At 45.4% G+C, this 15998-nt stretch overlaps 2 protein-coding genes and 1 non-coding gene across 5 annotated transcripts; 2 read left to right on the forward strand and 1 right to left on the reverse strand.

Annotated features, from left to right (window-relative positions):
- Positions 1-5849: 5849 nt before the first annotated feature.
- On the forward strand, positions 5850-8308 carry LOC123067486 (60S ribosomal protein L37a-1). 2 transcript variants are annotated; one of them, XM_044490271.1, is made up of 5 exons: positions 5850-5987; positions 6829-6868; positions 6964-7052; positions 7795-7877; positions 7972-8308. In XM_044490271.1, exons 1-5 carry the CDS (start codon positions 5985-5987, stop codon positions 8033-8035), a joined length of 279 nt encoding a protein of 92 aa, XP_044346206.1. In that variant the 5' UTR covers positions 5850-5984; the 3' UTR covers positions 8036-8308. The 2 variants fall into 2 exon arrangements, with proteins under 2 accessions (XP_044346206.1, XP_044346200.1); XM_044490265.1 differs by lacking the exon at positions 5850-5987 and having other exon boundaries at positions 6802-6868.
- Positions 8309-9233: 925 nt separating this feature from the next.
- Positions 9234-13165, forward strand: LOC123067469 (probable sodium/metabolite cotransporter BASS1, chloroplastic). Of its 2 annotated transcripts, none has more exons than XM_044490254.1 (8): positions 9234-9705; positions 9864-9952; positions 10354-10447; positions 10525-10558; positions 12067-12121; positions 12193-12276; positions 12348-12635; positions 12854-13165. In XM_044490254.1, exons 1-8 carry the CDS (start codon positions 9303-9305, stop codon positions 13001-13003), a joined length of 1197 nt encoding a protein of 398 aa, XP_044346189.1. In that variant the 5' UTR covers positions 9234-9302; the 3' UTR covers positions 13004-13165. The 2 variants fall into 2 exon arrangements, with proteins under 2 accessions (XP_044346189.1, XP_044346193.1); XM_044490258.1 differs by having other exon boundaries at positions 9326-9705; positions 9851-9952.
- Positions 13166-13601: 436 nt separating this feature from the next.
- TRNAV-CAC (transfer RNA valine (anticodon CAC)) lies at positions 13602-13675 on the reverse strand. The gene has a single exon. It is a non-coding gene; the product is annotated as a tRNA-Val (tRNA).
- Between the last annotated feature and the right edge of the window lie 2323 nt (positions 13676-15998).

Below are 15998 nucleotides of genomic sequence, written 5' to 3' on the forward strand. Positions count from 1 at the left end.
AGTCATCAGTGAGGTGAGAACATAACGATAGCCACCGCGAGCCTCAACACTCATTGGACCGCACACATCAGTATGTATGATTTCCAATAAGTTGGTTGCTCGCTCCATTGTTCCTGAGAACGGAGTCTTGGTCATTTTACCCATGAGGCATGGTTCGCACGTGTCAAATGATTCGTAATCAAGAGACTCTAAAAGTCCATCAGCATGGAGCTTCTTCATGCGTTTGACACCTATGTGACCAAGGCGGCAGTGCCACAAGTATGTGGGACTATCATTATCAATCTTACATCTTTTGGTACTCACACTATGAACATGTGTAGCATTACGCTCGAGATTCATTAAGAATAAACCATTCACCATCGGAGCATGACCATAAAACATATCTCTCATATAAATAGAACAACCATTATTCTCGGATTTAAATGAGTAGCCATCTCGAATTAAACGAGATCCTGATACAATGTTCATGCTCAAAGCTGGCACTAAATAACAATTATTAAGGTTTAAAACTAATCCCGAAGGTAAATGTAGAGGTAGCGTGCCGACGGCGATCACATTGACCTTGGAACCATTCCCGACGCGCATCGTCACCTCGTCCTTCGCCAGTCTCCGCTTATTCCGCAGCTCCTGTTTTGAGTTACAAATGTGAGCAACCGCACCGGTATCAAATACCCAGGAGCTACTACGAGTACTGGTAAGGTACACATCAATTACATGTATATCACATATACCTTTCGTGATGCCGGCCTTCTTGTCCGCTAAGTATTTGGGGCAGTTCCGCTTCCAGTGACCACTTCCCTTGCAATAAAAGCACTCAGTCTCGGGCTTGGGTCCATTCTTTGGCTTCTTCCCGGCAGCTTGCTTGCCGGGCGCGGCAACTCCCTTGCCGTCCTTCTTGAAGGCTTTCTTACCCTTGCCCTTCTTGAACTTAGTGGTTTTATTCACCATCAACACTTGATGTTCCTTTTTGACTTCTACCTCTGCTGATTTCAGCATTGCAAATACTTCAGGAATGGTCTTTTCCATCCCCTGCATATTGAAGTTCATCACAAAGCTCTTGTAGCTCGGTGGAAGCGACTGAAGGATTCTGTCAATGACCGCGTCATCCGGGAGATTAACTCCCAGCTGAGTCAAGCGGTTATGCAACCCAGACATAGTGAGTATGTGCTCACTGACAGAACTGTTTTCCTCCATCTTACAGCTGAAGAACTTGTCGGAGACTTGATATCTCTCGACCCGGGCATGAGCTTGGAAAACCATTTTCAGCTCTTCGAACATCTCATATGCTCCGTGTCTCTCAAAACGCTTTTGGAGCCCCGGCTCTAAGCTGTAAAGCATGCCGCACTGAACGAGGGAGTAGTCATCGGTACATGCCTGCCAAGCGTTCATAACGTCTTGTTCTGCAGGGAGAATAGGTGCGTCACCTAGCGGTGCTTGTAGGACATAATCTTTCTTGGCAGCTATGAGGATGATCCTCAGGTTCCGGACCCAGTCCGTGTAGTTGCTGCCATCGTCTTTCAGCTTGGTTTTCTCTAGGAACGCGTTGAAGTTGAGGACTACGTTGGCCATTTGATCTATAAGACATATTGTAAAAAATTTAGACTAAGTTCATGATAATTAAGTTCATCTAATCAAATTATTCAATGAACTCCCACTTAGATAGACATCCCTCCAGTAATCTAAGTATAACATGATCCGAGTTAACTAGGCCGTGTCCGGTCATCACGTGAGACGGACTAGTCAACATCGATGAACATCTTCATGTTGATCGTATCTTCTATACGACTCATGCTCGACCTTTCGGTCTTCTGTGTTCCGAGGCCATGTCTGTACATGCTAGACTCGTCAAGTCAACCTAAGTGTTTGCATGTGTAAATCTATCTTACACCCGTTGTATGTGAACGTTGGAATCTAACACCCGATCATCACGTGGTGCTTCGAAATAACGAACTGTCGCAACGGTGCACAGTTAGGCAGAACACTTTCTTGAAATTATTATGAGGGATCATCTTATTTACTATCGTCGTTCTAAGTAAACAAGATGCAGAAACATGATAAACATCACATGCAATCAAATAATAAAAGTGACATGATATGGCCAATATCACATAGCTCCTTTGATCTCCATCTTGGGGCTCCATGATCATCTTGTCACCAGCATGACACCATGATCTTCATCATCATGATCTCCATCATCGTGTCTCCATAAAGTTGTTCGCCAACTATTACTTCTACTACTATGGCTAACATGTTTAGCAATAAAGTAAAGTAATTTATATGGCGTTTCTCAATGACATGCAGGTCATACAAAAAATAAAGACAACTCCTATGGCTCCTGCCGGTTGTCATACTCATCGACATGCAAGTCGTGATTCCTATTACAATAGCATGAACATCTCATACATCACATATATATCATTCATCATTCATCACAACTTTGGCCATATCATATCACAAAGCACTTGCTGCAAAAACAAGTTAGACGTCCTCTAATTGTTGTTGCAAGTTTTACGTGGCTGAAATAGGGTTCTAGCAAGAACGTTTTCTTACCTACGTGAAAGTCACAACGTGATTTGTCAACTTCTATTTACCCTTCATAAGGACCCTTTTCATCAAATCCGCTCCAACTAAAGTGGGAGAGACAGACACCCGCCAGCCACCTTATGCAACTAGTGCATGTCAGTCGGTGGAACCGGTCTCACGTAAGCGTACGTGTAAGGTTGGTCCGGGCTACTTCATCCCACAACTAGTAGCGGCAAGAAAGTTGACAACATCTACGCCCACAACAAATTGTGTTCTACTCGTGCAAAAGGAACTACGCATAGACCTAGCTCATGATGCCACTGTTGGGGAACGTTGCAGAAAACAAAAATTTTCCTACGGTTTCACCAAGATCCATCTAGGAGTTCATCTAGCAACGAGTGATCGGATTGCATCTACATACCTTTGTAGATCACGCGCAGAAGCGTTCAAAGAACGGGGATGAGGAAGCCGTACTCGACGTGATCCAAATCACCGGAGATTCTAGCGCCGAACGGACGGCACCTCCGCGTTCAACACACGTACGGTCAGCGTGATGTCTCCTCCTTCTTGATCCAGCAAGGGGGAAGGAGAGGTTGAGGAAGATGGCTCCAGCAGCAGCACGACGGCGTGGTGGTGATGGAGCTGCAGTACTCCGTCAGGGCTTCGCCAAGCTCTATGGAGGAGGAGGAGGTGTTGGAGAGGGAGAGGGAGGCACCAAAGGCGTGGGGTGAGAGGCCCTCCTTCCCCCCCACTATATATAGGGAGCCTAGGGGGGGGGCTCCGGCCCTAGGATATGCAATCTCCTAGGGGGGGGGCGGCGGCCAAGGGGTGGGGGGCTTGCCCCCCAAGCAAGGGGGCGCCCCCTTTAGGGTTTCCCCTACCCTAGGCGCATGGGCCCTAGGGGAAAGTGGCGCCCCAGCCCACTTTGGGCTGGATCCCTTCCCACTTTAGCCCATGGGGCCCTCCGGGATAGGTGGCCCCACCCGGTGGACCCCCGGGACCCTTCCGGTGGTCCCGGTACAATACTGGTGACCCCGAAACTTGTCCCGATGGCCGAAATAGCACTTCCTATATATAATTCTTTACCTCCGGACCATTCCGAAACTCCTCGTGACGTCCTGGATCTCATCCGGGACTCCGAACAACTTTCGGGTTACTGCATATACATATCCCTACAACCCTAGCGTCACCGAACCTTAAGTGTGCAGACCCTACGGGTTCGGGAGACATGTAGACATGACCGAGATTGCTCTCCGGTCAATAACCAACAGCGGGATCTGGATACCCATATTGGCTCCCACATGCTCCTCGTTGATCTCATCGGATGAACCATGATGTCGAGGATTCAAGCAACCCCGTATACAATTCCCTTCGTCAATCGGTATGTTACTTGCCCGAGATTCGATCGTCGGTATCCCAATACCTTGTTTAATCTCGTTACCGGTAATTCACTTTACTCGTACCGTAATGCATGATCCCGTGACCAGACACTTGGTCACTTTGAGCTCATTATGATGATGCATTACCGAGTGGGCCCAGTGATACCTCTCCATCATACGGAGTGACAAATCCCAGTCTTGATCCGTGTCAACCCAACAGACACTTTCGGAGATACCCGCAGTATACCTTTATAGTCACCCAGTTACGTTGTGACGTTTGGTACACCCAAAGCACTCCTACGGTATCCGGGAGTTACACGATCTCATGGTCTAAGGAAAAGATACTTGACATTGGAAAACTCTAGCAAACGAACTATACGATCTTGTGCTATGTTTAGGATTGGGTCTTGTCCATCACATTATTCTCCTAATGATGTGATCTCGTTATCAATGACATCCAATGTCCATAGTCAGGAAACCATGACTATCTGTTGATCAACGAGCTAGTCAACAGAGGCTTACTAGGGACATGTTGGTGTCTAAGTATTCACACATGTATTATGATTTCCGGATAACACAATTATAGCATGAATAAAAGACAATTATCATGAACAAGAAAATATAATAATAATCCTTTTTATTATTGCCTCCAGGGCATATTTCCAATAGCAGCTGCCACAACTTGGGCACGCCGGATGCAAACGGTGCTACACAGCATAGCTCTCGCCCTGCCGCCGGCGACGGCGGCGGCCTCGGACGGCAGACCGCATCTCACCTTGTGTGAATTGTCTCTGAGCTCGAACTGAGGAGAACATAGGCAAGGGAGCAGCTGCCACAGTTTAGTCCCGGGATTGGATGCGCCGGATGCGGGCCTTGCTACCGCAACGCGTCCCTACTTGCCGCCGGCGTCGGCGAGGGCCCCGGACGGTGGTCTGCATCTCACGGTCTCACTTTGTGGCCTTGTGGGAAACGCCTCATGGAGCTGGAGCTGAGGCAGCTAGAAGAGTCCAGGAGATAAGTTAAGGGAAATAAGTAAAACAAAATAGCACTGTTTCAGTGATGGGGCTGATCAGAACACGTGTTGGTCGCCAGATGCCACACATGCATAAAAGAGGACATGCACGCCGCATTTACCGCATGAATTGGCTAAAATGGAACTGTGTGCTGATTGCCTCTAATTAAATAGATTTATGTGTTGGCTTATGAAAATTAGCTGGAGAGGGGCACGCATGCATTTATTTGGGCAATTTCGGATCTTCTTCCGTCCTTGCAATGTGGGGCAAGATATTTGGGGACACAATGCATACTTTTTTTATTAACTTTGTGTGCATGCCCTTTTTAATTAACTTTGTTTATTAATTATTCTGGCGCACTTTAATTAGGAATCTAATAATGTCCGTCAGGTACGAACAGATGACAAATCAAACATTTTTATGACGAATTTAGTGACCCGAGGGTGATAATTTTAGTTAGCAAGCATGCTAACTTCATGTTTCAATTTATTTTTGACAGAGAATTGCCTTGTGTGTCTAACTTGCCATCCTTGTGTCAAGAATTGCTATCGAAAATGTTCGATGTGCCATGTGCTCATACCTGACATCAGGTACTTATCATTCATGTTAATTTATTCATGCATTGTGCTATCGAAAGTATGGTATAGAAATCATACCAAAAGTATTGTATCTATAGTATGGTTCTTAATTCATCGAGGCGTCTGCCTCCCTGCGGCATGATAGATGTCTTGATGAGCAGGTCAATTATTACTCCCGTTGCAACGCACGGGCATATGTCCTAGTAACAATAATAATTGAATTTTGGTGTTTCTTAACTCTCATGTGGCCCATAGTCTAGTTGGGCTACACCTCACTTTTTTTTAGTGGTTACACCTAGCTTTATGGGCTAAGTAGGATTGATAAGCCTTAGCCCAGCCCACCGGCGCAGCAACGAGGCCCATCCGTGTTCCCACACGTATAAGACCTAGCACGCCGCCTCCATTCCGAGACCTCTCGCCCGCGCCGCCGCCTCCCTGCCCTCTTTGCCGCCGCCGCCCGTTGCCGCGGACGCCTCCTCCTCGCCGGCGAGATGGTACGCTCTCCCCTCACTGTTACCTATGGCGGCTCTGATCCGTGCTCCTCCGTATGCCGTGTTTCAGCCTTCGTGCCTGCCTGTGGGGTGTAGGAAGCATCTAGGTTTGCGATTGTCTGAGTGGCTTGCACACGGGGATCTATGAATAAGGATTCGAAATTACTAGTCTTTCTCGTGGTTTTGGTCTGCTTCGCTGAGAAATCATCCTTGAAGCCGTAGCATCTGTCAGATCTAGAGTAAACTTGCCGGCGGCTTTATTTTTCATCTGGTGTTGCTTGGTAAGATTTGCGGCTTGCCCAATTATACTGTATTATGAAGTGGTCAAAGAGGATGTTAAGGTGTTCCTATAGTTAGATTTTCCACTTCTGGGACCGGTTTTACTAATATGATATGCTCAGTGGTGGACTAATTGCCATAAAATGGAAGTATGAAACTTTGATGCTATCCTTGGTTTGTTATAGTTATCTATTAGCATGGATGCAACTCTTACCGTTTGCTCCAAGATTTACCACTAGAAATCTGAGCTTCAGCCTTCATTTTTCCAAAGCTCGATTGGTTAGCATGAGGCCTTGGGCAGCACTAGTTATTTCCTCACTGTTGTGTTCATTCTATACATTGCTAATTTGCTATGATCTACATCGTGCTTGTCATACAACTGATAATATTATCCTGATGTTTTATGTATGACTGGTCATACATTGCTGTTGCCTGTATCAACTCCATATGTGAAATTTATAAATTATTTTCTGATGCTGCCTCTGTAGATAGTAAATCATTTTGCTGTTTTGCTATACTTGTGGAAAAATGTTTTAATTTCTTAATGTTTCTGATGTATGTGCAGACGAAGCGCACCAAGAAGGCTGGAATCGTTGGCAAATATGGTAAAAACATTGCGGCTGCCCAGATCATTGTTCAACAACCTCATGAATGTGTAACTATTGTACTCACGTGTCCTTGTTATTTCAATGTTGTGTAGGTACCAGGTACGGTGCCAGTCTTCGTAAGCAGATCAAGAAGATGGAGGTCTCCCAGCACTCCAAGTACTTCTGTGAGTTCTGTGGCAAGGTAAATCTTTCGATGGTTTTATTGATTACTTGCGTTGTGTTTAGAATGGTAAAGTGTCTGCTGGTGGTTCAACTGAGCATCTATGTTGTATGACAAGTGTTTTTGGCATTTGGCTACATTGAAATTAGCACATATCTTTTTGTGAGTAAAAAAATGCAGCATAATTGTATAGGTTATGTGCTCTTGTTTTGCATGATGATGGTTTAGAGGATAACTACTTGGTTCTAATATGCTGAATTGCTGGTTGGCAAAACATAAAGAATTTATATTGTAGGCTGTTGTAACCCTTTGTATTGTCATGAGTTGTTTGAGTTTAATGCCTGCTGCGTCTTTTAACCACTGGCCTTCTAGATAGGGAACAATGAACAACGGCTTTTGATTGTTTTGTATGATGAACGTTTATAACTCTCAAATGATTTAGTTTAATATTACCCACTTGCTGATTGGCAGAATATGAAGAATTGTTATTGCAGGCTGTTGCAGTCCTTTCTATTGTCATTGGACATGCATATGGATTTTGTAACCCTGTTAAGTTTAATGCTTATTGCTTCTTTTAACACTTGTAGACCTCTAGATATGGAACAGCGCCCACCAGCTCTTTATTCTAGTCTCTTTACACATTTCCAGCCCTATGGAAATGATGATAGCATCGATAACTCATAGATAGGTCAATAGTGATAACATGTTAGTCTCCTCGCTTGATTCAATGTTTCTTTTATCTTAACACGTTCTTGATTCACAGTTTGCCGTGAAGAGGAAAGCAGTCGGAATCTGGGGATGCAAGGACTGCGGGAAGGTTAAGGCCGGTGGTGCCTATACCATGAAGTACGTGCTGATGCCAATTACACACTGTATATTTCCAAATAGCTCATTGTCCTGCTCTACCATATGTGCTCATCTTGTTGTTCTGCATTTCCAGCACTGCCAGTGCGGTCACTGTCAGGAGCACGATCCGTCGCCTGAGGGAGCAGACTGAAGCTTGATCGCGGTCGATCTGACCAAGGAGCCTTTGGATTTTGTAGTTCAGACGAGACTCGTGCAACGCTATGTAGCCTAAATTGACAACATACAATGTTATTTATCGGCTTGTTGGGTTCTGAAAGTATCCGGCTACGCTAAAATGTGTATCTCGTTTATCGTGCTTAGTTGATCGTCTGAAGGTACTCTTTGTGTGTGTCGTTGGTTCTTGAATCTTGATGCTATTGTCATCTGTTATTAGAAGAACTAGCAGGGCAGCCTGTGCATCTGTGCGTCTATTTGCATATACTTTAGCTGTTGTTCATATAGACTGGAAATGTTTTGAACAGAAAATTTACTTGACTTGACTGACGGGATTGCACTCATGTATCTTTGCTTTATTGTTCATGTTAATTACGTAGCTTAATCACATTGCAATTTGCTTTTGCCATAATATTTTCTTAATGTCATGAAGTTCCTGGAGGGAAAGTTAGTGCTTGTCCAATCCTGCTGAAGTATACAAATTGTCTTCGTGTCATTAAATACCCTGGGCCATTACTCTTATATAAACTCCCAGATGTCACATTCGCATTGCTTCTGGGACTGTTATGAAGGTCATCGTTGCTTCTGATGCAATTGCCCAGTTTGGACAATTGCTTGTGTATCACTAATTTAGCTGATCAAGAGATACTTTGCTGGTGGGGATAAGGTTAGGAGAAAGATCTTTGATTTTTAAATATAAGCCCCATGACCCAGACTTGTTTATCTGCTGGCGTTTCGCCCTTTTTGGAAAGGAGTATCATGAGCTACTAAAGCAGTTAAATTAGGTTACCCGGCTAAATTAGGAGGACTAGTCGGTTGGCCCTACATATATATTCTTGCAAATGAACACATTGTTACTCATGTTCATGTTCCTACTGTTTGGAAATGAACTGTTCCTCCTACTTGATCATGTTTGATTTCATATGTATATTCACATGTATTTTTAGTTCTAGTTCGCATGTTCAAATTTCATAGAGTATAATCTCATCAATATACCGCAACTAATTACTGCAGCACACACGGGTATCGTTTACTTTCATAGTCCTATATGCTCTATTTCAAAATATTTGTCGTGGTTTTAGTTCGACAAATATTTGAGAAACGGAGGGAGTAGCAAGTAGCCTGCCCTCGTGGAACCGGAGAAAAATAACTCAACGGCTCCACTTCCCAACTCCCACCGTGCTGATTCGGTCGTCGTCCTGGTCAGACTACACTACTCCCCACCACCCCACTCCACTCCACACCGCCACCATGGCTGTCCTCCGGCGGCCACCGCTCGCCCCCAGTCCCACCGCCGCCGCATCCCTCCCCCACCACCGCCTCCACCTCGCCACCCCACACATACACCTCACCAGACCCCCTCCCTCCTCTCCCCGCCTCCGCATCAGCGCGGCCCCCTCGCTCCGCCCCCTCCGCGGCATTCCATCGAGCCGGTGCCATGCGGCGACAGGAGATCCGGCGCCGGCGCTCTCTCAGGCGCCCTCCGCCGGCGGAGGCGGCGCGCGGGCCGCGCTGGTGCGCGTCGGGGAGGCGCTGTCGCTCGGGTTCCCGCTGTGGGTCGCGTCGGCCTGCGCGCTCGCGCTGTGGCGGCCGGCGAGCTTCCTCTGGGTCACCCCCACCGCCCAGATGGTCGGCTTGTCCTTCACCATGCTCGGTTCGTGCCCTCCGTCCATTGCTCCCTCCCCTGCTTCTCTATTCCTTCCTCCTCTTTTGCTTGTACATCTCAGTTGAGATGCAGTAATTCAGACGTTCAGAGATGTCTCGATGGCTGAATTTTTATGATTGAAACATGGTTGTAGTCCCTTTGTGCAGGAATGGGGATGACGTTGACGCTTGATGACCTGAGAACCGCGCTGTTGATGCCCAAGGAGTTAGCTGCTGGGTTTCTACTTCAGTACACTGTTAGTTCTGCAACTTCTTCAGTGTTTCTTTTGATGTCGCAATAAACCCTGTAGCCATACTTTCACTTTTCCATGTCTTTTCTATTGCAAATCTCATAGGAATATTTTTTATGCAAGGGCCAAGGAACACGTACCCTAGATATTCAACAAGGTTTTCATTTCCAATTTTTTTTTATCCAGCTCAAATGTTGTCCATTTAGATGAACCATAAAAGTTTCTTATCTGAAATGTTGGACTGGATGGCGCGTCGCATGTAAACTTCATGATCCCTCAGAATGGAAAAAGAAAAGAAAGCCTCCATGAGTCATCTCCATTATACCTGTGGTTTTGTTATTTTAGTGTTTGCGGTTTACGACTATTCTATTTGCACCAAAAATCCAAAGTGGGTGATTTATGTACAGGTGATGCCACTGTCCGGATATCTCATCAGCAAGCTATTGAACCTGCCATCCCATTATGCTGCTGGACTGATTTTGGTTTCCTGTTGCCCTGGAGGTACGCTTGCATTTTCCCTTTCTTTATTAATTATATATTGTCAGCTGGTTAAACTGAAAGGGAGCTACTCTCTGCAGGCACAGCAAGCAACATTGTTACCTACTTAGCAAGGTAAGGACGAGAGAATGTAAAACCTGCATATAGTCACGATCGTACTGGAACAAAGTTCTGGGCCTCTAACTGAAACTAATTTGTTCCGAGTCTGTTAATATAGTTTTATATATAGGGATTCCTGAGAGTTATTTCTTCTCAAGATTGTTGAATAACCAAATTTTCAAGCTGGCCTGTCTAGTGTTGTCTGCTAGCAGAAGTTGGTTACGTGTGACTAAAATCATTAATCCCTTTTTGGTAAGGAATCGCTGAAGTCTACTAGTAATGTTGTAGTCGGCTTCGACTACAGCACTGTTACTTAAGAAATGTAGCGTGTGAAGAGTTGAGGATTAGACAGCACTGAAGGGTACTCCCTCCGTCCGAAAAAGCTTGTCCCTCTAGATACATCCATTTGAGGGACAAGCTTTTTTGGACGGAGGGAGTAGAAGTGAAGCACGGGTAGGGAACATATGAGGTTACACGCTGTTCCTTTTATAGAGCCTGAGTCAACCTACTTCTACTTGAGAACCAGCCAACATAAACCTTACTAGGACTCCTCTAGCTTGTGTGATATAACCTACTTACTCCTTGATCTGCTGGCTGAGCTGGCTTCCTTCTGGAGTGCTAAACAAAATTCAATTCAAGCTTTTCATCAATATTTCATCTCCAACTCGGACTGCTACCAGCCTGCTACTTGACAAGTAACCGACTCAGCTACCAGATGTCTGTTCATCTGCCAAATCAGCATGCCTTCGTCTCTGCGCTCTTATAGTGCTTTCCCCAATAGGAGTCCACACCAGTTAACAAGCCTTTCCCACCTATAGTGGGCCAACCGACTAGGACCATTAAGCAGTTTGCCGAAATGAAACACAACCACTTTTGTCTCTGCGATCTTATATTTCTGACTAAATTTACAAATAGATTTATTACAATGTAGTTTTTTATAAGGACTACACATTAAGGTGGAATCAGGGTCAGGTTCCATATGGCCAGATGCTTGTACTTGGTTTTATCTTTGATATCTTTAGAGCTTAAAAAGCAATTACTGGCCAGTAATGAATATTCAAGTGACCCATTCGGTGCATCACAATATTGTTATCGTTGATTAATCCCTAGCATCCTAATAATATGGTTGAACTGAATACTTAGTGATGCAGAAGCATCACAAGAACAAATTGTTTTCTCATTGACTAATAATTTTTATAGTACTTCCTTCCTTCACAAATATAAGATGTTTTGAATATTTCAATATGGACTACATACGGACTGAAATGAGTGAACAAACACACTAAAACATGTCTATATGCATCCGATTCAGAAAAAAGTTAAACGTCATATATTTGTAAACGGAGGGAGTACTAAATATCTCCAATACTTCAGTGGAGATCACTGTCTGTTATGAAAGTGGATCTGAAACTTTATACATTGCTACGTATATGTACAAAAATGGAAGAGAAAACAATTTTAAACATCTATTTTTCATTAGCGCCAAAATATAGTGTAGACTAATTTGTATCCTTGTGTTCCAGGGCAAATGTTGCTCTTTCGGTGCTGATGACAGCAGCAAGCACTTTTGCTGCAGCGGTAATGACTCACTTACATCAATTACTATATTCTGGCAGAGTCGAATAACGTTTATTTTCCTGATAATGCAGTTCATGACTCCTCTTTTGACATCCAAACTGGCTGGGCAATACGTCGCAGTAGACCCTATGGGACTGTTCGTGTCGACGTCTCAGGTGCTGACAGTTTCTGTATTATAACTTTAAGTCCCCCTAGTTCTGGCTAAGGTTGATATATCTGAATGCAGGTTGTCCTAGCGCCTGTTCTTTTGGGTGCTCTGCTTAATCAGTACATGGGCCGTTTGGTTGAGTCGGTTTCTCCCGTGATGCCGTTCATTGCTGTAGCAACAGTAGCTGTTCTTTGTGGCAATGCGATCGCACAGAATGCTTCGGCCATCCTGGCATCTGGCCTACAAGTGGTACTGTCGGTCATCTTCTTGCATGGATCCGGCTTCTTCTTTGGCTATGTTCTTTCAAGGGTGCTTGGCATCGATATCGCTTCATCACGAACAATCTCGATCGAGGTTGGCATGCAGGTAATTTCTATTGTGCGCTTTTTTCAGCAGATTTTTACAATGGACTTAAGTGTTGCCCAGATATCTCCCATTACATTTTCATCAATGCAACCAAGGAAGCACATAACCGATGCTGCGCTCTTTCTCCCATTGCACACCGCAGTTTCATTATGTATAATATTAGTTATCTCTAGAGAAGTTTTGGTGTGTGTATCATACTGAATTTCTTGTGGATGCAGAACTCGGTGCTGGGTGTGGTTCTCGCGGGCAAGCACTTCGGCAGCCCTCTCACGGCGGTTCCATGCGCGGTTTCGAGCATCTGCCACTCTGTCTATGGTAGCCTGTTGGCCGGGGTCTGGAGGTCCATGCCCCCGAATGACAAGCAGTGAGCATGACGGATGAGACAGATAGATACTTTAGTGGTTGCAGTAACTTGAGTTATGAGTTATTCGGAGCTATTTGTGCTTGTGGGAGAAATATTTTACCATGAAAACCAAGTCAGCAACGTGCCTGCCCCTTATTCATTTCTTTGCCAGCTTTCACTTCCCAAATGACCATTGGTTTCTACCTCTACTGTTTTATCCCTTGCATAAGTTGCCAACACATCTGCACGCTCAAGTAAACCAAACAACAATGAACTCCTTGTCTTCAGCGATCAGAGCACGGAGCTCAGCTACAACAATATGTCCACCAGTACCATGGCCTTGATCTTGGGAATCACCGTACCGACTGGAGAACGATTAACCGTTGGGGAGTTAACTCTCTGAATAACGGACAAGCAATCCAAGACCGATGATCGCGAGCGAGATCGGTGGCCGATGACGTTTTCCCTTCCACATTGTGCTCTCATGGGCATGTTGGTCTGAAGGTGTTACGCTCAGTATATTTTGGTAAGATAATAAATGAAAACATGTGAAGGAAAAAAGTTGAGTTGCGACTGACCTTTTGGTGCAACGTATCTGTAAAAGTAAACAAAAAAAAGTTGCATGTCTAAGCCCAGGTTCGAACTGGGGACCTTTAGTGTGTGAGACTAACGTGATAACCAACTACACCACCCAGACATGGTGGTTTATGCAGTGGAAATTTTTTATTTATCCAAGACAGAATCAGTCCCCGTTATCTGTTCTTCGTCGAAGCGCCACCAGCCTACAAGGTACTATTTCATCTGATTGTAGTTTATCAGTCGCGTGTTTCCTTCAGTGGAAACGACGAGAAGAGGTATAAACACAACACAGTGTATAGTTAGTTTCCTCCAAAACATGCTGCGTCCCCTCCGTCACGCAGCAGCCCCGCGGTGCCGACGATGCCGCCAGGAGCCGCCTCAGCTTCTCTTTCGCGGAACAGAACCAGCCGGAGAGCATCATCGACCCGGCCGCCTCAGTCGTGACGGCCGGCAGCAGCAGCACTGCGCCGTCATCGTGTTTTTTGGAACACAAGCTGGTAATCGACGGTGCCAGAAGAAAAGAAACATCATTCCATTCGGGATTTGCTACTTGGAGCGTGGTTTAGGTAAAATGAGATGCACATCCTTCAGAGTTGGAACTCGGCGGGCGACAACTCTCTTGCGCATCATACTAAACACGAGCGAGAAACTTAAGCACGAGAGAAGAGAGGAAAGTAAAATTCAGATATGTTGAATTAATTTGGAAAGGCTTATGCATCATATTAATGCTATGAACTCCATATACCAAGCATCATGTTGAAACCACAATGAGTACTTACAATAGCTTAGCATTAGAACATTGCACGCAATATCCCATTAATGTTACAATCAGTATAACGGAACAGAAAAATCACATCTAATCCCATAAAAGATTACATTTGCCAAGTGCAATGTCTGAACTGATAGCAACATATGATTATTGACGAAAAAGGGTTTTTCCCCGCTTTATATATAAAGCAACCATCACCGAACAAACCAATACAAACACACACCCCACACTATACCTGGCCAAAACTCAGGCCGGCCCGGCCCGGGCTTCAGGCCGGGCCTAGCCAAGCCCGAGTCAAAAAACACAGGCCCGAGCCCGGCCCGGCCCGGCCATCAGGTATAAACACAACACAGTGTATAGTTAGTTTCCTCCAAAACATGCTGCGTCCCCTCCGTCACGCAGCAGCCCGGCGGTGCCGACGATGCCGCCAGGAGCCGCCTCAGCTTCTCTTTCGCGGAACAGAACCAGCCGGAGAGCATCATCGACCCGGCCGCCTCAGTCGTGACGGCCGGCAGCAGCAGCACTGCGCCGTCATCGTGTTTTTTGGAACACAAGCTGGTAATCGACGGTGCCAGAAGAAAAGAAACATCATTCCATTCGGGATTTGCTACTTGGAGCGTGGTTTAGGTAAAATGAGATGCACATCCTTCAGAGTTGGAACTCGGCGGGCGACAACTCTCTTGCGCATCATACTAAACACGAGCGAGAAACTTAAGCACGAGAGAAGAGAGGAAAGTAAAATTCAGATATGTTGAATTAATTTGGAAAGGCTTATGCATCATATTAATGCTATGAACTCCATATACCAAGCATCATGTTGAAACCACAATGAGTACTTACAATAGCTTAGCATTAGAACATTGCACGCAATATCCCATTAATGTTACAATCAGTATAACGGAACAGAAAAATCACATCTAATCCCATAAAAGATTACATTTGCCAAGTGCAATGTCTGAACTGATAGCAACATATGATTATTGACGAAAAAGGGTTTTTCCCCGCTTTATATATAAAGCAACCATCACCGAACAAACCAATACAAACACACACCCCACACTATACCTGGCCAAAACTCAGGCCGGCCCGGCCCGGGCTTCAGGCCGGGCCTAGCCAAGCCCGAGTCAAAAAACACAGGCCCGAGCCCGGCCCGGCCCGGCCATCAGGTATAAACACAACACAGTGTATAGTTAGTTTCCTCCAAAACATGCTGCGTCCCCTCCGTCACGCAGCAGCCCGGCGGTGCCGACGATGCCGCCAGGAGCCGCCTCAGCTTCTCTTTCGCGGAACAGAACCAGCCGGAGAGCATCATCGACCCGGCCGCCTCAGTCGTGACGGCCGGCAGCAGCAGCACTGCGCCGTCATCGTGTTTTTTGGAACACAAGCTGGTAATCGACGGTGCCAGAAGAAAAGAAACATCATTCCATTCGGGATTTGCTACTTGGAGCGTGGTTTAGGTAAAATGAGATGCACATCCTTCAGAGTTGGAACTCGGCGGGCGACAACTCTCTTGCGCATCATACTAAACACGAGCGAGAAACTTAAGCACGAGAGAAGAGAGGAAAGTAAAATTCAGATATGTTGAATTAATTTGGAAAGGCTTATGCATCATATTAATGCTATGAACTCCATATACCAAGCATCATGTTGAAACCACAATGAGTACTTACAA

The sequence above is a fragment of the Triticum aestivum genome, chromosome 1A, assembly GCF_018294505.1.
Source record: "Triticum aestivum cultivar Chinese Spring chromosome 1A, IWGSC CS RefSeq v2.1, whole genome shotgun sequence".
NCBI lineage: Eukaryota > Viridiplantae > Streptophyta > Magnoliopsida > Poales > Poaceae > Triticum > Triticum aestivum.